At 35.7% G+C, this 27934-nt stretch overlaps 1 protein-coding gene across 2 annotated transcripts in view; it reads left to right on the top strand.

Annotated features, from left to right (window-relative positions):
* The window catches only part of GRID2 (glutamate ionotropic receptor delta type subunit 2), a 1366547-nt gene that overhangs the window by 1120975 nt on the left and 217638 nt on the right, over positions 1–27934 (top strand). For both annotated transcript variants that reach the window (XM_032633736.1, XM_032633737.1), the window contains one exon: positions 10629–10767. In XM_032633736.1, coding sequence (XP_032489627.1) covers positions 10629–10767 — 139 coding nt within the window. The remainder of the gene's footprint in view (positions 1–10628; positions 10768–27934) is intronic.

Raw genomic sequence — 27934 nt, 5'->3', positions numbered from 1 at the left:
CTACCACCTAAAGCCATCTGTTGTACCAGTGACAGACATGCCACATTGAAAGCCTGCCCTACTCAGACAGTGGACATACTAACCTGTGGCCAACTGCGAACCTTACGTGTATCTCACATTCTCCTCCTTATTACCTCCATACCCTCCACCAAAAGAAAAAATATTAAAGCATTTACAAATCTAGTAGCAGCCAGGCTCTCAATTTGACTATTTATGAATGAACTTCAAGGAACAGATTAATACATAAATATGACTGACATACCTTATGCACTTAGGAGATATGTACATTATCACCCTTCCTTAAATGTATCAACAGAACATTGCCTTGGCAGTGGCTAATTGCCAACATTATCCTTCTTCATATTTTCTAAATTGTGACTTTGTAAGTATAAAATGTTCCAATATTTACTGACACTCCAGTTGACCAGCTTACTTGAACATATTCATTCATCCCTAATATGGGAGATTTTCTCCTTGCTCTAAGTGTCTTTAGCCATTTTGCTAGCAACCTAGCTTCAATAAGGATCTAATTCCTGAAACAGGAATGTTTATAAGGAAAGGGAATAATGAATTTTCTTCTATTTTTTTCTTAATCATACTTCATAAAAAAATTACACGGTTCCAGATTATATAAGAAACACTTTGTGAGTTATTAAACCTATGAGAAACTGATTTACCAAGCAACAAAATTGGAGAATCTTAAACAATTACTTTTCTATATTTTCAGACAAACACAAAAATGCATATATACTCACACAGAATAAGACTTAGAGCAACAAGTTTTTGCCTGACGCAGGTGAAATTATCAAGTTCTATAATCTTGCCTGAGGGAAAAAACATTATTTTACTTCTTTAACAACCTTTATAAATAAGATAATATATACAGTAGTAAAGTTGATATACTTTTTGAGGTGGCAAACCAGTCACATCAAAATGCAAATCTGTGTCAAGAATATTTCTCTTACTGCAGAAGGGTCACTTTGAAAAAATACAAATTGTACATGCTTCTGCAGACTGATATTGGGGGACTTCAAACTCACCAGGGATTATAAGAATCAAAATGCCCAGTTCTAGAGTCAGACCTTTGCACACCCTGAAATGTCAGGAATAGCCAGCCTAATTTCTGCTATGCTTTTAGCAATGTGGGGCTGTGTTTTTAATTTAACAGGTAATATTTTGTCTTTTACCTGTCTTCTAGCATCCAGAATCTATGAAAATACTATTTTTTTTTTCAAATTGTGGATACAGAAAAACAAAACAAAGGAAGGGGAAAATGGTCTTTATTAAACTCACCCTTCTCTCTTTGTACTTCTTTTATTTAGGTCTTGTTTTTAATTGTGAGATACGATTTAAGTACAGAAAAGTGCACAAAACTTAAAAGTGCAGCTCAATGAATTACCAACAGTGGAACACCAGTGTAATTGCCACCCAGGAAAAGATAGAACATTACCCGTGACACAGCCCCCATTTCCCCACCTCAACCATTAGTCTGTATCCCCAAAGGTAACCACTCATGAGATTATCAACACTACCATTCATGTTGCCTGTTTTAGAGCAATTATCATACAGTGTGCATTCTTTTACTCAGAAATTTAGTTTGTGAAATCCATTCATGGTGTTATATATAACTGAAATCTGTTCATTTTCATTGCTATATAATATCTCACTATATGAATACATGTGTGTGTGTGTGTGTGTGTGTGTGTGTATATATATATATATATATATATATATATATATATACACACACACACACCATACTTTATACACTCTATCCTCAAAGAGTGTTTAGGCTATTTCCAGTTTGAGGCTATTATGAATAATGTTGCTTTGGAGATTCCTGTTCATGTCTCAGTGTGTACATTTTCCTCTTTGAGGTATGTACCTGAGTGGAACTGCTGAGTCTTAAGGTATGTGTATGGTAGTTTTCAGAGATGCTGCCAAATTGTTTGTCAAAGTGAGTGAACCAATTTATAATCTCATCAACAGGTTACTAGGATTCTAGTCGCTCTACATCCTTGCCAACGCTTGATATTGTATATTTCCTTATTTCAATTATTCTGTTGGCTATGTAGTGGTATTTCATTTTTCTTTTAGTTTGTGTACCCCTCATAACTAATGAAGTTGCCACCTTTTCACATATTTAATGGGCATTTGGTATCTTCCTTTGTGAAACCTCTTGCCCATTTTTCTAGTTATTGTCTGTTTTATTGTTATTGATTTATAGAAGTTAATATACATTGATGAAATTTCTGTTAGATATGAGTATTGCAAATATGTTCTACTGTGGCTTGTCTTTACTTTCTTCATGGTGGGTTTTGAACTACAAAGTATTACCGTAGTCAAATTTATCAATCTTTTCATTTTTTAATCCTCATTTTGAAATAAATTTATTGAGATATATTTGACTGATAAAAATTGTACTAAGATTTACAACTTGATGTTTTAATATTTGTATACACTGTTAAAAGATCACCATAATCAAGCTAAATAATTTGTCTATAACCTCTTCATAATTACAGTGTGTGTGTTGAGAAGATTTAATTCAAGATCTATCCCCTTAGCAAGTATCAAGTATATGATACAGTTTTGCTAACTATTGTCACCATGCTGTACATTAGGTCTCTAGCACTTATTCATAGTGCATAAATGAAACTTTGCACCCTTGGACCAACATCTCATTTCCCCCATACCTCCCACCCCAGCCCCTGAGCACCACCATTCTGTTCTCTGCTTCTACGAATTTGATTATTTTAGATTGCACATGTAAGTGAAATCATGCAGCATTTGTTTTTCTGTGGCTGGCTTATTTCACTCAACGTAATTTCCTCACGGTGCATCCATGTTGTCACATATGGCAGGATGCTCGTTTTTGTGGATGAATAATATTTGTGTGTGTGTGTGTGTGTGTGTGTGTTCTACTGTGGCTTGTCTTTAAATACATATCACATTTTATTTATCCATGCATCTACTGATGAACATTTAAGTTGTTTCCATATCTTGGCAGTTGTGAATAATGCTTCAGTGAACATGGGAGTGCAGTTCTCTATTTGAGATGCATATTTCATTTCCTTCAGTTATATACTCAGAGGAGGAATTGCTGGTTCACATGGCAGTTCAATTTTAATTTTTTGAGGAACCTCCATAGGTTTTGCATAGTGACTGCACAAATTTACATTTGAACCAAAAACATACAAGGGTTCCCTTTTTTCCACATCCTCACCAAAGCATATTTTCTCTCTCTCTCTCTTTTTTTAATAACACCCATCTTAACAGGTGGAGGCAATATATCATAGTGGGTTTGATTTTCATTTCACTAATAATTAGTGATGTTGGATATACTTTCATGTGCCTCTGTGCCATCTGTATGTCCTTCTTTGGAAAAAATATCTATTCAGATCGTCTGCCCATTTTTTTAAATTTAATATCTTTATCGGAGGTATAATTGCTTTACAGTGTTGTGTTAGTTTCTGCTGTATAAAAAGTATATCAGCTATATGTATACATATATCCTCTATCCCCTCCCTCTTGCATCTCCCTCCACCCTCCCTATCCCACCCCTCTAGGTGGTCACAAAGCACTAAGCTGATCTCCCTGTGCTATGCGGCTGCTTTCCCACTAGCTATCTGTTTTACATTTGGTAGTGTATATATGTCCATGCCACTCTCTCACTTCGTCCCCAGCTTACCCTTCCCCCTCCCCGTGTCCTTAAGTCCCATTCTCTACGTCTGTGTCTTTATTCATGTCCTGCCCCTAGGTTCTTGAGAACCATTTTTTTTTAGATTCCAAGTATATGTGTTAGCATATGGTATTTGTTTTTCTCCTTTTTGACATCCACCTCACTACAAATAACTCAATTTTGTTTCTTTTCATGGCTGAGTAATATTCCATTGTATATATGTGCCACATCTTCTTTATCCATTCATCTGTCGATGGACATTTAGGTTGCTTCCCTGTCCTGGCTATTGTAAATAGTGCTGCAGTGAATATTGTTGTACATGACTCTTTTTTGAATTATGGTTTTCTCAGGGTATATGCCCACTAGTGGGATTACTGGGTCATATCGGTAGTTCTATTTCAAGTTTTTCTATGTCTTTCTTTGGCAAATTTAGTCCCTTTACATTTACAGTAACTATTGATCTGTATGTTCTTATTGCCTTTCTGTTGTTTTCTGGCTGGTTTCGTAGTTCCTCTGTTTCTTCTTTTTCTTTCTTCCCTTGGGTTTTCATGGTTTCCTTTAGTGTTGTGTTAGATTCCTTTCTCATTTTCTTTTGTATATTTACTATAAGTTTTTTCCTTGTGGCTACTGTGAGGTTCACATATAACATCCTATGTAAACAGCAGTCCTTTTTAAGTTGATAACAATTAAATTTGAATACATTCCAAAGCTTTGTCATTTTACTCCCCTTCCACCACATTTTATAATTTGATGGCACTTTACATCTTTTTATTTTATATATCCCTTACCTAATTATTGTAATTGTAGTTATTTTCACTACTTTTGTTTTTTGACGTTTATGCTTGCTTTACAAGTGATTGATCCACTACCTTTATTATATATTTATATTTTCCAGTGAGATCTTTTGTATGTTTTTTTAAATTATTAATTAATGCCATTTCTTTTTACCTTGAAGAGGCCCCTTTAACATTTCTTATAGGACCAGTTTAGTGGTAATTAGCTCATTTAGCTTTTGCTTACTTGGGAAACTCTTTAATCTCTCCTTCTATTCTAAATTATAATTTGCTGGGTAGAGAATTCTTGGTTGTATTTTTTTTCCTTTCAGCACTTTTAATATGTCATGCCATTCCTTTCTGGCCTGAAGTTTCTACTGAAAAAAAATCTGTTGATAGCCTTATGGGATTTCCAATGTATGTAATGTTTTTTTCCTTGATGCTTTTAGAATTCTCTCTTTGTCTTTAACTTTTACCATTTTAATTATAATGTGTCTTGGTGTGTGTCTTTTCTGGGTTCATCTCTGGTATTCCTGGACCTGGATGCCTGTTTCCTTCCCCAGATGAGGGAAATTCAGCCACTATTTCTTCAGATAATTTTCCTAGAACTTTCTCTCTCTTCTCCTTCTGAAATCTCTACAATGCAGATGTTATTATGCTCAGTGTTGTCCCAAAGGTCCCTTAAGGTACCTTCACTTTTTTAAAATTGTTGTGTTTTTTTTTTTTCATTTCTCTGCTCTGGGGGATTTCCATTGCTTTGTCTTCCAGCTTACTGATTCATTCTTCTACCTCATCCAGTCTTCTATAAACGCCACTAGTATATTTTTCATTTCAGTTACCGTTTTGGTTTGGTACTGTTACATTTTCTCTTTGTTGAAGTTCTCACTGTGTTCATCTGTACTTCTCCCAGGTTCAGTGAGCATCTTTATTACCATTACTTTGAACTCTTTATCAGGTATATTGCTTCGCTCCATTTCATTTAGTTCTTATTCTGTCTCCTCATTTTGATTAATTCTCTGTGTTTCTCTTTATTAGTTAAATCAGGTACCTCTCCCAGTCTTGAAGGAATGGCCTTATGTAGGAGATGTTCTGTGGGACTCAGAGGCACAATCCTGCCTGGCCACTGGAGCTCGGTGCTCAAGGGGTGTCCCTATTTGGGCTGCATGCACCTTCATGTTGTGGTAGGGCCACAGCTACTGCTATAGTACACTGGTAGGCAGGGCTGGTCCATGACATGGCTACAGAGCCCTGGGGGGAGGAGCTGGCTCTGTCTCAGCTCAGTTTTTTGCTTTTTGCTAATGCATTCTGTGCTCTGTTCAGAAAAAGTCTTTCAGTACCCAATCTTGTGAATATGTTGGATATATTCTTTTCTAGAAGCTTTATTGTTTATATTTTATATTTACATATGTAAGGCACTTGGTATTGATTTTTGTATGTATTATAAGTTAGGAGACAAGTTTCATTATTTTTCATATATATATATCCAGGTTGACCTAGTAGTACTTACTGAAAAGACCTCCCTGTCTATATAGTACTGCAGTGCCAGCTGGGCATAAATTGTCTATGTACACATGAATACTTTTCATTGATTTGGTCTATCCTTGGACAAATATCATACTATCTTAATTACTATATAAAGCTACAGTCAACTAGAACCAGTCTTCTTCTTCTTCTTGAACACCGTCTTAGCTATTATTGTTCTTTTGGAATTTTCTACAAATTTCACATTTAGCTTTTCACAAACACACACATACATTCCCTCTCTGTCTCTCTCACACACACATACATACATACACACACACACACACACACACATGCAGAGAACTTGAGATTTTGATTGGTAATTCATGGAATCTATAGATCAGTTTGAGAAAAATTTATATCTTTATAATATTGAGTTTTTGATCAATAAACATGATATATCTATTTATTTATTTAACCTTCTTTTGCTGCACTCAAAAAAGTTTTATAGATTTTCATGTAGAGATCTTACACATCTTTATTTCTAGATATTTGATATTTTTAGTGCTATTGCAAATGGTATATATTTTTTAATTTCATGTCTTAAATGTTTGTTACTGCTATAAGCATATCTGATTAATTTTGAAGATTGACTCTGTACCATAGTAAACTAACATTAATTTTAGTAATTTATTCCATATTCTCTTAGATTTTCTGCATACATATTCATATCATCTATAACCCATAACTTTTTTCATTCTTTCCAATTTTTTAGTATTTTTTCCTTCTTTGTATTTATTTTTTTTGCTTATTGTACTACACTGTTTAGCACCTACAATTAAATGTTGAATAGAAGTGGTAACAACTTGTAGCCTTTAAGATAGTCTTTTAAAATGCTTATTTTGTTAGTAAGTATGACATTTGCTGGAGGCTTCCTGAAAACACTCTTGTGAGACTAAGTGTGTTTTTTTTATTTCTAGTTTGCTGGAGAATTTCTAGGTTTTCAATTTTTTTATGACTGGATGTTGAATTTTATCTGTGCCTTTTCTGTTTCAACCAAGATGATTATAGGACTTTTCTCCTTTATAGTGCTAATTTAGTGAATTTTAATGATTTATTTTTAAATGCCAAACCAACCCTTGCTTTCATATAATAAACCCAGCATGCTTATTTATTTATTTTTTGCAGTTTTCAGTTTACTAATTTATGTAAGTCTTTTTTTTTAATCTACTATCATATGAAAGACTGGCCACTAATTTTCCTTTCCTGGAATGACATTTTCAGATTTTGTTATCAAAGTTGTGCCTTCTTTATAAAATGTATGGAATGATGTCTTGCTTTTTTCTAATCTCAGAAAGAGTTTGTGTAAAATTATACTTAATTATTGATAAAACATTTGGTAGGTTTTTTTTCCAGAAAGCCCACTGGTCTTGAATTTTTTGGTGGGTAAGTTTTAATTGTAGATTCAAAGTCTTTAATACTTATAAGATCATTAAAATTTTCTATTTCTTTTGGTGGCAATTTTTCTACGAATTTGTCCATGTCATCTCAATTTTCAAATTAATTGACATAGAACTGTACATAGGATCCTCCTCTTTTATCCTTCTAATATCTGAAACATCTGTAACAATATGCCCTTTTAACTCCTATTATTGTATTTTTTTGTGCCTTATTTTCTTGATCAGTCTCAAGAGCTGTTTATAGGTATTTTCAAAGGACCAAACTTCTGTTGGATCAACATCCTCTATTTTATTGTTTATCTAGTTTACTAATTTTTGCTCTTATATTTATTATGTCCTTCCTTCTGTGTTCTTTGGGATTAACTTGCCAGGTTTTTTTTAACTTCTTGAAATTGATGAATAGCTCATTGATTTTCAGACTTATTATATAAGTTATGAATTTCCCTTTAAACACAAATTTAGCTACATCCTATCAGCTATCAAAACTTGTGAAATTTTGATATGGAGTATTTTTATTTTCATCAACTTAAAACTACCTTTTATTTCTCTTGTGATTTTTCTTTGACCCATGGCCCTAATAGAATTGTAGTTGTTGATTTCCAAGCATATGAGGATTTTCTGGTTTTCTTAGTCCCACCCCCATTTGGCAAGCCCTGGGCCTTAATTTTTATAGCCACCTGACTTTGAAGGCTTTCAAAACATTGCTCAGCATCTCAGTTTCTTATCTTCCTGTTGTTAAATTGGCATTTATCCCTCAGGAAAAAGCAGTCCTAAATACCAGTCACATTTCTGAGTTATCTTCTTCAGGATCTTGATCTTCTAGTTTCTTACTGCTCTCAAATGCATTATATGTTCATTTTTTCTAGTTGCCATCAGTGAGAGGATTGTCTTGAATTACCAGAATTAGAAGTCAAGATTCCCTTTACTTTTAATATTTGATTTCTAAGTGCAGATATCAAATAAAATGTCATTTTATTTGGACTCCACAAGAATATTTGAATTCCCCAAGTTTCAGGCTTTATGCCACAGATGAAGAAAGCTCAGCAAGTATTCTTTCTTATGGGTGATAATGACTCTAACCAAGGGTAAAGACTTCATGGACACAAACCTTCAATTAGGCTTTTCAGTCATGAATTTGCTGTTCTACTTTTGTTACACTTATTAACATCTTTCAGTCTTTAGCTATCATCTTGTTCATATTTTATTATTTTTTTTCAATTAATCATTTTGTCTAGGAAGTCCCCATTTGGTTTAAAAATGAATATTTTATTGTACTTTCATCTTTTAAAAGCTGAGTGAATATTTCCTTTGCTTTGAAGAAGAAAATATCCAAAATGCATTATAACTGCTTTTGAAAAAATGTGTTCCAGATATCAGAGGTTAGCCTATTCTGAGTATATTACATCAGGAAAATAGCTCAGGTCATACCCAAAGGGTATGTTTGTACTACACTGAAAGTTTAGAAATATTGCATAGTGAGAATTAGTGGTTGGCATAAAAATCTGCCTGATATGATAATTAATTGAATCCTGTTAAGCCATTCACATATTGATGTACCTAGGCAAATGTAGTATTATATCTCTTTAATTTATTTTTACTCTTAGCATAAACCTAATTTATTTTAAAAGGATTATTAACTCCATACAAAACATATATTCATTTAACAAATATTTACCCACCTGAAAGGGGACAGGAACTGTTTCTATGTTAGAAACTAGACAATAAGGAAGAGGAAAAAACCAAAAATATATAAAATACATGATAAATTATGATTTTTAAAAAATACAGTGACTGAAAGAATGAGGTCGTGAGAAATTATTTTAGATAGAATGGAAATACGTATTTGTGAGGAAGTATCATCTGAGGAAAAACTTAAAAAAATTAAAGGGAAGGTCATTTTTAAATTAAAGAGCAGAGAATTCCAGGCATAAAAATTGCAAATACAAAGACCCTAGGACAGAAATCAGCGTAACTCCATGCAAGAGATTGCAAGAAGGCTGGGTTGAGAGGGTGGAAAAATGCAAGTCAGGAAATTGACGTGAGATCAGTTCATGTAGGACCTGATAGGCCTTGGTAGAGATTTGGGGTTGCTTTTTCTTTCTCTGAGAGTGACAGGAGTCCTTTGGAAGTTTTGATCAGAGGAATATCACGATTTCATTTTCGTTTTCAAAGAGCACCATTGAGATAGACTTAGGAGTGGTAGTGCATAGAATGTAAACAAGTAAACCATTTAAGTGGTTTAGTAGTACAGTCAAAAGAAGATGTGACAGCACTGGAAGTGAGGAGATGAGGTAGGATTTGGTATGTGGTTTGAAGATAAAGGTGACAGGACTTGCTACCAGATGGGATGTTGGAAAGTTTCTAAGTATTTGGTCTGAGAAGTAGAGTGAAGAGTGGTGCTATTCCCTGAAATAGTGTAGACTGGGGTGTTCATTCAAGAGTGAAAATAAAGCGTTCTGATTCAGATGTGATAAATTTCAGATGCCCATTAAATTCCAAGTGGAAATTATGTAGGCATTTATCTGTAGCTCTCTAGAGAGAGTAAAGCTTGAAATATAAATCTGAGAGTCATCAAAGTATACTGTAGATAATATTCAACATCAGGGGACTTGAGATTAGCTGCGGTTGGAATGCGGACAGAACAGAAACAGTTTAGAGACTGAGCCCAAGGACACACCAGCATTTAGAAGATGGAGAAGAAGATTCTACAAAAAGATTACAAAAGAGTGGTGAGTCAGTTAGGAGTAGATCAAAACACATGTGATGATGCTGAAACCAGTAGTCATATGTGTTCTCCCAAGATTATTAATAACCTATGATTCTAGGGAATTTAACAAAAAATAGTCTTTTAATATTATTTATTAAACTAGAAATCTGAAAAGTTATGTTAAATATAAGCATAATAGTATTAATATCTCCTAACTAGTAAATAGTCAAGCCCTTGGATATAAAGTGTATATCTGAGGTTGTAATAAGAGGGTAATTCTAGGGTTGAAGAACAAGGTGGAAGAAATATCATTTAAACATGTTATACTAAATATTTATCATGCTTCTATTTGACTGAGTCTCACATAGTCTCATAAACCAGAATCAAATATGAAGTGATGAACGTAAGCAAAATACAGAGATCCATGCTGATGTTATGTGAAAGATTTCGCATTACTTAAAATTTAACTTGCTCTTGAATGTGTATGACTTCAGATTCTAAATAAAGACTTGTTGATGTTCTTTTATTCTCTTTGCTTCTTTCCACAGGTGGGGAAGTCCCATACACAACTCTGGCTACCCGAATGATGATGGGGGCTTGGTGGCTATTTGCTTTGATTGTCATCTCATCTTACACAGCAAACCTTGCTGCTTTCCTCACTATCACCCGCATTGAAAGCTCCATCCAGTAAGTAGACAGAGATTCCACTTGATACAAAGCATGAGAAATGACAGGCGTGGCCAAAGCTATGTGATGTCTGTTAATAAATTTACAACTTCCTTTTGAGTAAAGGCTTAATTTTGTGATGTGCAGACATCACAACATAGTCCAACTCCTGAAAGTACAGTTTTGGTAGAGCATTCTTTATACAATAAAATTCTAGGTATAATTTGGACATTGCTTCCCACATTTTCCTGGAAGGATAACACATATTCAGAATTTTAACCTCTGTAAAATATGACTGTGGGCAATATTATTAAAAAGAAGGAAAAGGATACATGCTAAAATATATATACTTCAAGTTTGAGATGCTCAGTCTTTGCCTTGAGTCTGTCCCATTATGCACTGTCTGAGTAAATAGTTAGGTAGACACTGGATGATTGATAGATAGATGATAGGTAGGGAGAGGGAGAGAGAGAGAGAGAGAGAGAATGAGAATAGCTTTCAAGAGGTAAAACCACATTCTGTCTCTTCATTGCATTATAGCTAACGTGAGTATTATTGCTGCTGTTTTTCCAGCTGCAGTGGTGGTAAATTGCCGTTAACTATAGTGTACTTTTGAATCCTGAAAGCTACCTAAGTCAGTGCTTCATTTCACAAATGACTTTCCCATGAGCCCTGAGACTCCAAAGGCCTTTGATTTACCGTGGCCAGTTTTTCTTTATGTGGTTTCATACCATAAGGTCAGGTCAGTGCCACAGTACAGCTTCTGCCTTATTAGAACATAGTGTTCTGTATATTGTTTTACGAAAAATTTCTCTGAAAATTTTATTAATCCAAAATCAAGGTAGTTTGAACTTTCGTAAAGTTAAAAAACATTTATTTCTCAACAAAGTTGACAGTTCAATATTAGAATAATTAACTTTGTCAAGGAATTAATTAGGGATTTACTTCATCCTTAAGAGAAAACATGAATTCTTCGTGCCTTTAAAATAGTATGTAAATGAATTCCATTAGTAGCTGCAAAATTATTATAGCACAATACTAAAATAAAGTCAAGAATTAATGATCTAAAAAGAAATAGGGTGTTTTCTTCAACTGCTTGTGTATATAAATTGAAACCTCAAAATTCAGCTACTAATAGTCAATTATTTCATTCATTTATGAAAATGATGTTCCCAACTTCTCTCATCAAATCATAGTCTTAAGTTGTTTTCCCAGTTATTTCTTTGGTGCAGAACCTTCATATCCTTTTAACTTACTACCCTTGTAACCAGTTCTACATGTGGCGTAAGTTATAAGTGATCCAGAGTGAAGCTCATGGAAAATTTAAGCTGATGACCCCATCAGAGTCCTATTTTAAGCAATAATGAAAATGATTACAGTGTCCCAGCCCAAGAAATTAATGAATTAGTAAAATTGTGCAAATAATAATTAACATTTATTGAGCACTCACAAGATGCCAGACTTTGTACTAGATGTTTGACATGCATTGGCTTATTTAATACTTAAACCATCTTCTGGAATGCATACTACTTATTAATAACCCATTTTACAACTGAAGTTGAAAAGATAAGTAACTTGCCTCAAATCATGCAGCTAATAAGTGATTGATTAAAGACCAGACCTTAAATCTGTCTCATTCCTGAATCTATGTTCTAACTATGCCACACTAGTCCCCGTTCCACACCCTTGTACATTTGTATGGCTAGTTGCTTTTTAGGGAACTTTATAAAGGATGTGTCATAGCCTCATTCATTGCTAAGTATAGTGATGTAAAGGATGACATTATTCAAATCCTCAATTTATCTGAGGAAATAAAATATCAAAAGTTAGGAGATTTTTGTGTTGGGTCGATTCTCTAGGCATATATCCCAGCATGAGCTAATTACGTCTATAATTGATACCTGCCACTCAGGGTAAGACTGCTTGCCAGACCAGTCAATGGAAATCACATTAAGAAAAATAGTTTTAAAAAATTAAAATGGAGCATTTTAATCTCACTAATATACTTCCTGTCAACTTTGTTTTATGTGTTATATTTTAAGAGTACTTAAAGTACATAGGTTTTTACTATGTAGCTCAGATCTGACTTTGAAACATTTTAAAATAAATGAATGAAGAACATTTTAAATAACTGATTTTATGTAGCATATGACAATAATCATAAATAATAAAAGTTATGGATATTATTCACTGAGAATTTATTATGAATTTATCAAGCATATATATATATATATATATATATATATATATATCTCCCCTTTAGTACTCAAAATTACCCTAATAATACAACTACTACTATGATTCCTACTTTGTAGATCAAGAAACAGAAATTTGGAAGTTAACTGCTCACTAGCACACAGTGAATAGTGTCAGAGCTGGAAATCTAACCTACATCAATCCAATACCAATTCATGACTTTACCTACTGAAGTTTTTCTTTATCTTACAATTTGTTTCTTGCTGGTTCTTCACATCTGTTTGCTTGAGCCGCCCTTTCACTGAGGTTGCAGGCCTCATGGTGTGTGTACATCTGAGCTATTTAGTCATTACAACTTTGCCAGCATTCGTTAGTATCTAGACTTTCATGCAATAGCAGTGGGAGCAAAAGCCTCTATCAAATTTTTACACCCATAGGATTTTCTAAAGTAAAGTCTAATGGAAAAAGATCCTAATTGCACATGATGTTTCCCTCAGGTGTAGCTTTCCACAATCCAAAATAACAGAACATTCATTTTTTTAACAAATTATTTCTTTCTAATGCCAACTCACATTATTAAAAGTCAACATTGGGTATAATGAATCTCCCCTTCCTTCTAATCTTTTCACTAGGTTAATTATGAAAGGGGAAAATCAGAGCCAAATAAGTTAAAAGAGACCTGATTCTCTCCCCAAACTTAAAGATAGCTTCTAATTTCATGCTTCAGCTGTGTTGGTAAACATAATTGTAATGTTTCTTGGAAACATTCAAAGTTCCATTTATAACTAATGTCAAACTTTCTTGGAAAATTCTAAGTCTGATTTTTCTTAGAAAAGCAAAAACTTTTTTCACAAAACCATGCACTGTCATTCTTCTTAATCATTCACATTCATGAGATTTGCTCATCGTTAAATGAAGCAGTGCTCATCAGGGTACCTTTTCCCAGCCCAATTGCTGTTCTATTAACAAACATATACCATCCACATCTTTATTCCCAAAATTCAAAGTCACTTCTGCACACCAGGAGAGGCAGAGGTGGCTAGCTGGTAACCACAAATCTGATCTCTTTTCCTCTGAGTCTGTTTCTTGGCTACTGTAAATAATGCTTCAGTGAACATAGGGGTGCGTAATCTTTTCAATTCAAAAGAACATAATGTTTTCAAATTAGTATTTGCACTTTATTTGGATAAATACCCAGGAGTGGAATTTGTGGATCGTACTCTAGTTCTGGTTTAAATTGCTTGGGGAACCTCCATACAGTTTTCCATAGTGGCTGCACCAATGCACAGGGTTTCCTTTTCTCCACCTTCTCACCAATGCTTATTACTTTTTGCCTTTTTGATAATAGACATTCTGAGAGGTGTGAGGTGGTAGCTCATTGTGGTTTTGATTTGCATTTCCTGGTGATTAGTGGTGTTGAGCATCTTTTCATGTGCCTGTTGGCCATCTGTATGTTGAATGTCTGTAATTTATACAGACATTTGGAAAAAATGTCTGTTCAGATCCTCTGACCATTTTTAATCTGGTTGTTTGTTTTTTTAATGTCAAGTTGTATGAGTTCTTTGTATATTTTGGATATTAACCCCTGATCGGGTATGTCATTTGCAAATATCTTCCCCCATTCAGTAGGTGGCCTTTTCATTTTGTTGATGGTTTTCTTCACTGTGCAAAAGCTTTTTAGTTTGATGTAGTCCCATTTGTTTATTTTTGCTAATCCATGTATAACTTTTGAATCTCCCAAAACTTAACTAATAATAGCCTACGGCTGACTTGAAACCTTACCAGCAACATAAACTGTTAATTAACATGTATTTTGTGTGTTATATGTATTATATACTTATTTTTACAATAAAATAAGCTAGACAAAAGAAAATATTATTAAAAAATCATAAGGAAAACTATTTATGGTACATATATGATTTTAATGAAAAAAGTCCATGAATAAGTGGACCCTCACAGTTCAAACCCACTTTGTTCAAGGGTCAACTGTAGATATTTAAACACTGCTAGGCATTTAGTCTATAAATGTATTTAGGTATTATCCCTGAGTCACAATTTATTCGGGGAGATAACAGTGTAGAATTCAATGACATAGGGCTCTGATAAATTATTTATAAAATGCTGTATGAACACAGGGAAGGAGTGATTTAAGTCAATAACTTGGAGAGAAGGGGAGGGGAGAGGAAAAAAAACTATTAGACATCACAGAGGTTCTCTGATGTATCATCGGAGAGTTTGATCTTAAAGGATAAATTTCAACATACTGAAGGAGTGGCTTATAGCAGAGGTATGAAACTCCTAGGAGAATATCTAGCAAAGGGTAGGTTATCAAAATGTGTTCATCTCCTTCATGGATTGAGATAGGTGATGTGAGGGTGACAGGAAGTGAAATAGAAAAGGAGGGTAGGACCACATCTTGAAGGGCATGATAAAGCTTGTTACGGAATTTGGAGTTTTTCCTGGAGATAATGAAGAGTGACATCATTTAAGAAAGACAGCTTTATCTGTGGAGAGGAAGATAGGCCAGAGAGAATAATGGAGGAGCATATGGAAACTCATTGCAGGTATCTAATAAACGTATATTTATGGCGTTTAACAGTATGTCTCTACTTGATATAAACCTGATCACATATCTTCTTGTTTCATGGGCTCCTTATGTGGAACTATCTAAGGATTAAGGGTAATTTAAGAGAAATCTGGGTTGAGAAACTTTATATCTCTAGGCTAACATTTACATTTCTTGTGAATGTAGGAGTATTGCGTCAGTTTATTTTTTTAAGATATTTTAAAAAAGGATGTGGTTTCCTACCTCTTAGTTAAATAGATAGGGACGAAGAGAGTTACTAATGTGAGGAAATTCTAGAAGTCACTCTGGTTAGGCTACTTTTCAGATGCAATTTTGCCAAAAATTTGCATCTCCAGGTTTGCTATTCCTGGACCCCATCCTGCCTATTAATTACTTTTAACCTTGAGCCATCAGAAAAGAATTAAGACATTTTTATTCCATTTTAATACATTTTCTTATAAAAGTAACACAAGGCTATTTTGAGAAAATTAGAAAGTAGAGTAAAATTTTCTAGGACAAAGCATTAATAATCCATAATTTGTCATAAAGCAGTAAGTTCTATTAATATTTAAGCAAACTTTCTTTTAACTGTTTATTTTGAAGCAATTATATATACACAGGAAATTGCAAAGTCAGTGCAATTATAGCACAGAGATATCAAAATCAGAAATTGACATATCAGGAAATTGACATGGGTACTAGGTATACATGTAGCCCTGTGCCATTTTATCACAAGTTTAGAATCTCTAACCACCACTGCAATATAGAACTACTCCATCATTACAAAAATCTCCCGCATTCTACCCCTGTATAGTCACACTCACACCTTCTTCCCCACCATCCACAGCTCTTCGTAACCACTGTTGTTCTCCACTCATTCTAAGAGTGTTATATAAGTTGAATCATACAATATGTGGCCTTCTGAAATCAGCTTTTTTTTCACTCAGCAAAATGCCCTTGAGGTCCATCCAAGTTGTTGCATGCATCAGTAGTTCATTGTTTTTTATTGCTGAGTGGTATTTACCTATTTTTGTTGTTTCTAGTTTGGTTAAAATTTACCTATTGAATGGCATTTTTGTTGTTTCCAGTTTTTAGCTATTACAAATAAAACTGCTAAGAACATTTATGCTCAGGCTTTTGCGCGGATGTTTTCATTTCTCTGGCATTAAAAGCCCAGGAGTGTGATCGTTGGGTAGTGCGGTAGGTGAGTGATTAGTTTTTAAGAAACTGCCGAACTGTTTTCCAGAGCGCCTGCACCATTTTACATCTCCACCAGCAGCATATGGGGGACCCAGTTTCTCTGCATCCTTGTCAGCATTTGGTGCTGTCACTTTTAAAAATTTTAGCCCTTCTGATAGGAATGTAGTAATATCTTACTGTCATCTTAATTTGCATTTCCCTAGTGACTACTGACGTTGAGCATCTTTTCATGTGTTTTTTGTCATCCTTATATCCTCTTGCATGAAAGGTCCCTTTATGTCTTTGTCCATTTTCTACTTGGACTGTTTGCTTTTTTACCGTTGAGAGTTCTTTACATCTTCTAGATACAAGTTCTTTGTCAGACATGTGGTTGGCAAATATTTTCTCTTAGTCTATTGCTTTTTTTTTTCATCCTCTTTGCAGGGTCTCACATAGAACAAACGTTTTTAATTTTGATGAAGTCAAATTTACCAGTTATTTTTTATGGATTTTGTACTTTTGATGTCATGTCTAAGACTCTTCAAGGAACTCCTAGGTCACCAAAATTTTCAACTGTTTTATGCTAAAACTTTTATAGTTTTACATTTCACATTTAAATCTATCATCCATTTTGAGTTAAGTTTTGTACTAGGTGTAAAGTTTAGGTTGAGGTTCATTTTTTGCCTATGGATATTCAAATGTCCAGGAGTGTTTTCTGGAAAAAAACCCAAAAGAACAAACTATCTTTCCTTCATTCAATTTCTTGTGCACTTTGTAAAGAAAAATCAGTTCGCATACTGTGTGAGTCTATTTCTGGGTTCCCTATCCTGTCCCATTGATCTAGGTATCTGTCTCTCTGCCAACAGCATAGATTTGATTACTGTAGCTTGAAATTGAGGATACGGATTCCTCCCACTTACTCTTTTTTTTTTTTTTTCAGAATTATTTTAGCTATTCTACTTCCTTTGCCTTTCCATATAAATTTTAGACTGATCTTGTCTATAACTGCAAAAAAGTAATGCTAGAATTTTAATAGGAATTGCATTAAACCTATGTATCAATTTGGGGAGTATTCACATCTTTACTATATTGAGTCTTCCAATTTATGAACGTGGTATATCTCTCTGCTTATTTAGATTTTTAATTTCTTTTATCAACATTTTGTAATTTATAGCATATAAGTCTTATATATGGTAGAGTTATACCTAAGTTTTTATTTTTACCCCAGTGATTATAAATGGTATTGGATCTTTGAATTTGGCTTCCACATATTCATTGCTAGTATAAAAATACGGTTTTTTATATGCTGATTTTATCTTGTGATCCTGATGTGAGTTCAGGGGTTCTAGGAGTTTTGGTAGATTCTTTGGGATTTTCTGTGTAAACCTTCATGCCATTTACAAAACTGAGCCGTTGTGTTTCTTTCTTTCTCACCTGTATGCCTTTTATTTCCTTTTGTTGCCTTTTCTGTGCTGACTAGAACTTCTGATACTACGTCAAATAAGAGTGGTGAGAGTGGACATCTCTATTTTGTTCTCTGTCTTAGGGAAGCATTCGGTCTTTCACTATTAGGTATAAGGTTAGCTGTAGGGTTTTTGTAGGTATTCTTTGTCGAGTTGAAGAAATTCTTTTCTATCCCTAGGTTTCTATGTGTTTTTATCATGAATGGATGTTAGATTTTGTCAAATGCTTTTTTTCCCGTCGACTGATATGCTCAGGTGATTTTTTTCTCCTTTAGCCTGTTTGGTGGATTACATTGTTTGATTAGTGAACTATTTTCAGAATGAGGTAGAGGCTAACTCTATTTCCCCCTCCTATTCCTTCTCCACCTTTTCCCCTAAATCTTGCTTTTCTTCTTAATTTTCTTCCTCTATTGATATGAGGCAATAAAAGAGCCTGACTTTCCCTGCCTGCAGCTCTACTTATTATTGTCTTTTCTCCTACCTCAGCTATTGCTTCCTTCTATCCATTATCTTCCCATTCAAGTTTACCCTCCAGAGTGTACAGTCCAGACAGTTACCTTCTTATATCCTTAAAACTGGCTCTAAAGCCTCCATTATTACCTCATTCTATCAAAATAAAGTTCAATTCCATCAGCAGAGCTTATTAAACCGTTCAAAAGCTGATCAGCTTCTTTTTTGCCTACTAGCACCAATTAGTTCATTCTCACACTTGTTCATGCTCCAGTCAAGCCAAACTTTTGTAGGATATTTCATGCTTCTTTGGAGTTTCCACGCTGTTCCCACTCGCTGAAATGACCCAGAACTGCATTCTCTTCTGGCATCTTCTGTTAGCTCAGGCACAGTTAGTCATTACACATGTGTCTTCTCTTTGAGAGTGTACATTTTTCAAAGACAAGGACTATGTCACCTTCATATTTGTTCCCCTAATCCTTCTCAGAGTACCTGGCACAGAGTATCAATAAGAGCAGCTAACAATGAGTGCTTGCTGTGTGACAGACACTCTCCTAATGCTTTGTGTAGCTTTTCTCATTTAATCCTCATACTAGCCCTATGAGAGATATATTATTTTCATCTCCTTTTTGAAGATGACAAAACTAAAAGCTAGGGTAGTAAACCCAGGCAGTTGGCACTAGAACCTCTGTCTTCACCAGTGGGTCATATAGTCTGCAATTAGCAAATACACTAAATCTTTACTGAATGAAATAAATAAATAATATATGCGTGAATACATGAATGAATGAAAACCATCAGTATCATTATAAGTTTCTTTGAAAAATAAAGATTTGCAGAAGAGAATTAATGGCTGAATTATATTTAGCTAAGTCAATTCCAGATATTTCTAAGTTGCATGGTATCCTAGAAACAGACACCAGAGCCATGGACTCAAATAAATTTGCATTTAAAATCTCTCCCACTTAGTAGCAAATGATCTTGTCATTTTCCGTAATTATTTTAAGCCTTATTTTCCCTAAGAGTAAGAAGAGAATGAGTTCAACTTCATAAGTTTTAGTATAAAGAATAAATGGGGGGGAAAAAGACATAAATAACAGCACAGTTCCTGGACACACCCTACCTAGGATTTGCTTCCATTTTTTCTCCTTGCTTCCAGGAGCTCATGTAAAATTCCTTGAACTCTTCTTCCCTTCACTCTCATTTTTGGTGGTACTAATGACTATTCTTTTTACCATTTTGTCCACAATTTCATACACTCAGTTATTTCCTTTACCTGGTTCAGCTAAACCTCAAAGTTCCCTGTTGCTGCTGCTGTTGTTTCTGACACAGCTACCACCTCCCGGCCCTACTTCATGGGTGTCGTCTTCTTGCCCTGCCCCTTAATCCTCCAAGCCCCTCAAAGGTAAAAAACTGTCTCTCAGCAAGCCTTATCTGATCTTAAGCCTAAATAAGGACTTAGGAGGGAGATGCAAGAGGGAGGAGATATGGGGATATATGTATAGCTGATTGACTTTGTTATAAAGCAGAAACTTACACACCATTGTAAAGCAATTATACTCCAATAAAGATGTTTAAAAGAAAAATAAGGATTTAGCCAAATGGTTCATTCTGTTGTCTCACTTTAGCTTAACTATCATGAGGATTAAGTTGCTACTGTTAGTGACTAACACTTAACCCAGGTCAGGATATCTATGTGTCAGGCACGTTTTCTCTTTCAGCTCATCTTTCGTAACCTGTAGCTGTATACCACTTCCTCTGTGTAGTTTTCCACAGAGTTTTCATAACTGAATTTAGTGGCTCCCTTTTTTGAATGCCTTTGCATCTACCTTGTTTACACTCTGAGCAACATCTAGCCTTGTACTGGAATATTATTCTACTTGTTTTACCTTCCCAATTACAATATATGTTCTCGAGGGTGGTTTTATGACTTGTATTAACACAGTGCCTTATGTAGTACCTTTTTGAGTACACAGTTGGTTACAAGTAAATATTCATTGAATGAATGAACCAGAAAAGGATTTCTTAGAATCTGGCTTGAGACTATGGAACTCCATGACTTGTTTATAGCCTCATAAGAAATCAGAAAGAAATATGAAAGCCATTTCTTTGTTCTTTTATTCCAGGATAAGACAGGGAGCCCAGAATGATATGTTCTCTCAGTTTCCTTAGTGTCTCACCTACTTCAGTCTTTCAGTAGGAGGCTATTTCTTAGCTCTCAGCAGGGAATTGCACACTTTATTAGGAACAGCCAAAATCAAGGTGGCTGGAGTGAGCTGGGCCTGATTCATACTGCTTTTTATGTTTTGGTTTAGTATAGAATTGTATAAACTTAGCTCCAGAGTACACAGTCATAGCAGACAGAGGAAGACATTCATCTCCTTACTCTATGCTGTTCAGTGTCAAAATGGCTTACTTGTCAAAGCCCTTAAGTACTACAGTGATGGATGTTTTATAAACATATAGCCATCTAGATGTTATAGACAGAATTTTGTCTTTCTTTTTGGAAAACAAAAACTCTCAGAAGTATGCTGGTCTTTCAAAGCCACTCTTCAGTGAGAATTTAATTAAAAGTTGTCTCCAGCTTTTTTTGTGACTCCCAGGAACAGGGCTATTTTAGCATTGTTATAGACTCTGTTTACACTGAGCTCACCGAGATGAAAACTTTGCCAAACTAATAAGCTCCCACAACCCCTAAAATGATCTCCTTCTTCTGGACAAGCTGAATCATTCTAAACAAGTCAAATCCTCACCTCGTTCTCTCTCTCAGCCTTCGTCATCTAAGCCTAAAAACCTATTAAGTTCTCAAGAATATAAATTCCTGTATCCTCTCGTATTTCTTGTTATTTTCCTGCCTTACCTGAAGTCAGCCAAATAAATAACTTCTGTCTACCACAAGTATGAGAATATGGTAAAACTCTTATACTTGGGAGCACTCTGCTCAGTCATTTTAGAGGAGCCAGTGTACATGGGGCAGGCTTTTGTGAAATTAATGTAGAAGGGTAAAGAAGATGTGGTACATATATACAATGGAATATTACTCGGCCATAAAAAGGAACGGAATTGGGTCATTTGTAGAGACATGGATGGACCTAGAGACTGTCATACAGAGTGAAGTAAGTCAGAAAGAGAAAAACGAGTATCATATATTAACGCATATACGTGGAATCTAGAAAAATGGTACAGATGAAGCTATTTCCAGGCCAGGGATAGAGATGCAGACGTAGAGAACAGATGTGTGGACACAGTGGGAGAAGGGGAGGGTGGGGACGAACTGGGAAATTAAAATTGACATAAATACACTACCATGTGTAAAATAGATAGCTAGTGGGAACCTGCTGCATAGCACAGGGAGCTCAGCTCAGTGCTCTGTGATGACCCAGATGGGTGGGATGGGGGCGGGGGGTCCAAGAGGGAGGGGTTATATGTATACATACAGCTGATTCACTTCACTGTACAGCAGAAGCTAACACAACATAGTAAAGCAATTATACTGCAATAAAAAAATTAAAATAAAAAAAACTTTTTAAATTAAAATAAAATTTTAAAATGTAGAAGTGTAAGTGATGGACCTGGGTGACAGTGGAATATGTAGGCAGAGTTGTTCAGGAGAACACTGCTGAAGAGGACTGGAGACCTAGCTTTGAGTGTTCAAGTCTCTTTCCTGCTTCTGAATAATAAGGTAAGTTTTTAAACCGCTTTGTACCTTACTTTTCCATCTTTGAAAATGTGATCCATTCCTTCTCCACAAGTATTTCTCCCACAGTTTGAATTAAGTTACTTTCAGTGTCTCTTCAACTATAAACTTCTATATCAACTACACAAATGAGGTATCTTATTAAACAAGATCTAAGATAATGATAAAAATATATTCGCATAGATTACTCAATAAAAGAAACCCTAGACTGAAAGGAAACTCTTTTTCACCATTTTTCTCATTCTGTTTTTCTTGTCCCACCTTGCTTTCCCAGTGCAGCACACCATCCTGCCAGCAATCCTGGTGTGCTGACCTCCACCCTCCGCTAAGTATCTGCTTGACCCCATTAGTTCTCTGATTCTCTTAGCTCCTCCACAAGCTCCTATCATCTACAGATAGTCTATTTATTTATTTATTGTTTGTTTGTTTGTTTGTTTGCGGTACGCAGGCCTCTCACTGTTGTGGCCTCTCCCGTTGCGGAGCACAGGCTCAGCGGCCATGGCTCACAGGCCCAACCGCTCCGCGGCATGTGGGATCTTCCCGGACTGGGGCACGAACCCATGTCCCCTGCATCAGCAGGCGGACTCTCAACCACTGCGCCACCAGGGAAGCCCAGTCAATTTATTTTTAATGGCTTTCTCCTCCACCACCCCCCACCACACACACACACACACACACACCCCACACACATGCACACATACCACACACACACACGCACACACACATGCACACACTCACTACACATACCCCTACTACAGCCCCTACTTCTCCAACCCTGATCTTTTAGCCTAAGGACAAGTTTGGAAATCACCAGATGCCCCAGATCATGGCAAGTTTCCAAGAGGACAAAGAACAAGATCTGCAGCCAGCTGGCTGGGCTGCTTTGTCAGGTGACGATTGTAATCTTCTGAGAGGGATGCAGAACTCTCAACATTTGCTACTGAATGGGGGGTGGGGAGCACATTAAAAAACAGTTCACGGGGCCTCCCTGGTGGCGCAGTGGTTGAGAGTCCGCCTGCCGATGCAGGGGACACGGGTTTGTGCCCCGGTCCGGGAAGATCCCACATGCCATGGAGCGGCTGGGCCCCTGAGCCATGGCCGCTGAGCCTGCGCGTCCGGAGCCTGTGCTCCGCAACGGGGGAGTCCACAACAGTGAGAGAGGCCCGCGTACCGAAAACAAAACAAAACAGTCCGCATATTTATAATGTGAGTGACTGTGAATAAGAGCTGACTCTGAGCATTAAGACATGCATTTTATATCTGCTTTTCGTTGACATTTCTCAAAAAAGCTATATACCTAACTGGGAATAGAGGATAGTTTCTCTGGATGATTCAAAAAAATCTTTTTCAGAGAAATCCAGAGACCTACTGTACTGCGAAGAAGGAAAATATCTTTTGTATTTGGGAAATTTTAACTTATCAATAGACACTTGGTCCCCTGCTCTGTGTTATGAAGAGCGAGGATTTTTGTTTTAGTAAGAAAGAGTCATTAGAATCTTCACTGAAACAGTGACCTTCCACCTTATTTTGACAGTAACATTTCCCTGGGTCTTCAAATAGGCTATTAAATTAGCCCTACTGTTATTTCTGATAAATTCCTCCTCTCTAGTTATTTCTTTCCACTATGAATAATTTGATAATGTGATTAACGTTTTGAGCTCCTTCAAAGACCTTATAGGGAAAAAAATTACAAATTACTATTGATTCCTCATTTGAATCCACACTGTATTTTATTTGGGTCATTGTTTTATGTAGTAATATTGTGTATTATTGTTTCACAGCTTGTTAGTGGCCCAGCTGTGGGGTACTGATCAATGGTTCAGTTTCAGCCTTGGAGGGTATATTGTATAAAGTTTTCTCCGTAAGTCAGCACTGGCCCTGACTCTAATTAACATTTTCAGTGTTGATTTGAAGTATGGAATAGGGAGTAAGCTTATTAACTATGCAGATTACTTTATAATGAGTAGGGGTGATTATTGACTAGAACCACACTGTAAGAATTCATTAAGGACCTTGACAAATTAAACAAGGTGATTAGAAATGAGATGAAGTTTAATAGGGACAAATATGTGATAATTCACTCAGAGATGGAAAGAACAAACTCTATGTACGTGTGTGTGTGTGTGTGTGTGTGTGTGTATAGTTTAAAATTGGGGGATGTAGGCAGTTTCAGAATGAATCATCTGTCAGTTGTAAATTTGAAATGTAGCATTGGTGTTGATAAAGAAAATGACCAAAGTCACCTAGCAGTAGATAAGTTGTTCAGGACTTTTAAACTACTGTGATCTATTTATAAGGTCCATAACTTATGCAAAAATTGCAATAGAAGAGAAAAAAGATGGCTTAGTTAATTACAAAGTAAAAAAGGGAGTAATAGATCCTGCGAGTAAAAGTAAAGGGATTTAGTGTTTAACTCAGCAAAGAGAAGGCTGAAGGAAGAAAATGAAAAAGAAATGTTTTATTACATAAAGAAATAGTGTTCTAGAGGTGGTGAGTAGCTATTGTCCATGTGACTGAGAACAAAATGAGAGGATTATTTGAAATAGAGGGGGTTTAGGTTAGGCATGAGTAAGGACTGCCTGGTGTTAAGTTTTGTAAGTCATAAAAATGTCTTAGGAAGAAAAAGTCAGTTTTGGAGGCTGGCTTATGTACCTTAAGGAATGTAATCAAATTATGTGATACCTCCAGGAACTCTCAACTCTCTGATGCTATGATTGTATTAGGATTCTTTCTTAACATCACTTAGAAATTTGTTGATCCTCAGGGAAATTCATGGGGATTACTCAAGTCCTTCCTGTATATTCAAGGATATAGGAACATGCAAATCTACTATTCTACTATTGAAGTATATTGGATTATTTGAGGATATTGTCCTAACAAATTTTACAATTAGCTGACAATCAATAGTAAATGTAATGCAATGCTGGCCATACAGATTTAGAATAATTCCATATTTGTTCATATTGTCCTGTGTAAATAAATATTGCATCTTCATGATATGTAAGAAACAGCACAGGAAAATTGCAGAGCAATTGAATTCACAGAATATTCGGCCTTTTGCACTGGAGTTTTGCTTAATTAGTATGTATACATATATATGTGTGTGTGTGTATGTATATCATGAAAGACTACTTTATTTGACTAATAGGCCATTTAAAATAGAGAACAGAGTCATAAATGATAATTCTGTCAGCAGGTGGAAAAATGTAATATCTGCCACATATCAGGATGCATGACATGACGAAATTATTTCCTAGCTTATAATGTGGGTCAACAAGTCAGGCAAGACAATCAGAGTTTCAGATGACTGTTTTCTCGCATTTATTTAGCATTGTCATTTTGGAGAGAGTTTAACCATCATCTTTATTAAGTACTGCCTCCCAGCAGCAAGAAGGACAGAGTGCTTCCTCCTTCCTCTGGGTTCTCTAAAATGACCTATCATATCCACAAGTCTGAATCAACTTCTAAAAAGTGTATGGGAACTGCAAGTCTCTCCAAGTGCACCTAGTCTCTGATATCCATCTATCGCAAATGCATCTATTTTACATGAATTTCCAATATTACCTGTGACCATCCTGTCTATACCACGTGGCAGATAGGGGTGCTCTTGACTACTCTTCGGGGGGAAATATTCCTAAATCTCTCGGGAAAGACTTGAAAGTCATCTCCTGCCATATAATCCTGCATGCCTAGTAATCTACCATGTAGGGACAGTGATTGGAAGGGGACAATGCCCTCTTATGAGTACCTCTACACACTTTTTCTAGACCAAGCACATTTGGAATTCTGATGGATATTTAAATAGTTTTTTAAAGAAGTTCAGAGCGCAGAGACCTGAAGCCATCTTTTATCTAATTTACTGTGGTGAACCACATAAGGTTGGGTGTGAGGGTATGTGAAGGATGTGGGACAGAAGCGGGGAGAGAGACAGAACAGAGGGGCTGGAGAAGGAGGCACCACTCAGGCCTTATTTGAGCATCCCACATGGAGCCCTTCTCATCCGCTGACCCTCCTCTGTAAATCCCCAGTCCTCTTTGGTCCTCATATGGTTCCTCTAATAAAACACCCTCTCCAACCGGGGGGCCTCCCTTGGGAAACTCTCCCTGTCTCTGCAAGTAAAGGAATCCTGGCCCTCTGCCTTGCCTGATATCCTTCAAACTTGTCAGCCTCAGACTTCAGACTTCTGCTGTCTTGAAAACGAAAAAAAATTCTGGCACCATGAGAGAAAGAAAAACACAAACACATCTCTCCACTAGAGATGGCTGTGTCTGGGTTCCTCCTGAATTACCTTGTTCCATAAATTATACTATTTTAGGCTATACAATCTCATCTTCTATGAGAGAACTGTATTTCCTCCACTACTGTGACTTTGACCTTAATCTTTTTAAAATAAGAAACCTAGCATTATTGGGCTAAAGAATATCCAACTCTTTCCTGAGCCTGCTTTCATTAAATATCGTTAGCCCTCATTCACTTAAAATAGTTCTCACTGAGCTCTTCAGTATGGACTGAACCATCTGCAAACCAGATTTTCTTCTGACATCAGGGAGCGTTAAGAGTCCCGCTTACCATACCATTTACCCTTGATACCCTTTATGTTTCATCAGACTTCCTTTCCAAACTTGTATATGAGGAGCTGGGAAAACTTCACTGAGCAAAAGGAGCTACTAGGATTCAGAATGTGGTTTCTCAAAGGACCAAGTGGTCATTAGCTACATTGCAGTAGGAGACAGGAAGCCTTTCCATATCCTTATCTGTTCTCCTATAAGTAGAGCATTCATATTATTGAGACTTCTTCGTCTTTATGTAAATACTCAACCCTTGAAAGAAAAAATTCCTAAAGTTCAGCTTTCTATAATAACATTCAGTATTACCAAAGGTGACTATTCTCTCTTTGTTCTGGTGCCTATCTCTTCTTTAGCTACTAAAACCGTGAATTCTTTTACATTTTTTTAATCATTTCAGTTAGCAGAGTTAGTTGAGCAATTTTCTTCACCACTTCAGTTTGCTTCTGATATTTTAATCAGAAATCACTCATCAAACCAACCACAAAATTGTCGTCTCTGTTTCCACACTGCTGAATAAGTATCCCTCTCAGGAATAGACATTCCACCTTGTACTGGATCCTATGTTTACCAGAACATTGAACTATACCTCAGCTTTTCCAGATATTTTGTTTCAGTCCTATTTGTTTAATTTTTCTTTGTATTTGCCTTGCCTCTGAATTTATTTATGGCAAACTGTCTTGTTTGCAGACAATTCACTGGTGGTCCAATAAAGCTTTTGCAGCTGATTTTGATACAGGGAAAATTTCCAAAGCTCTCTTTTAAAAAGTTGTGTTTTCTAAAAAAAAAAAATTTTTTCCTACAAAATACTGCTGGCCATGATTAATCACCCACAGAATGGCTGGTAATATATAGTAAAAATCCCATTTTTATGTAATGCTAGTTTACTGGGAATGCTGGTTTTCCAAGATGAAAGCATCTTTCTAATAAAGAAATACAGGCAAAACAAATGAACCTTATTGATTGCTATTTTTCAGACCCTGGGCTAGGTTCTGAGTTTCAAGATAAATAGAATAAATAAATAAATAACATTAAAAAAAAAATCATGAGCATCAGTAACATGCATTCGAAT

Source organism: Phocoena sinus, chromosome 5, assembly GCF_008692025.1.
Source record: "Phocoena sinus isolate mPhoSin1 chromosome 5, mPhoSin1.pri, whole genome shotgun sequence".
NCBI classification, from domain to species: domain Eukaryota; kingdom Metazoa; phylum Chordata; class Mammalia; order Artiodactyla; family Phocoenidae; genus Phocoena; species Phocoena sinus.
This window is presented reverse-complemented; position numbering and strand designations above follow the sequence as displayed.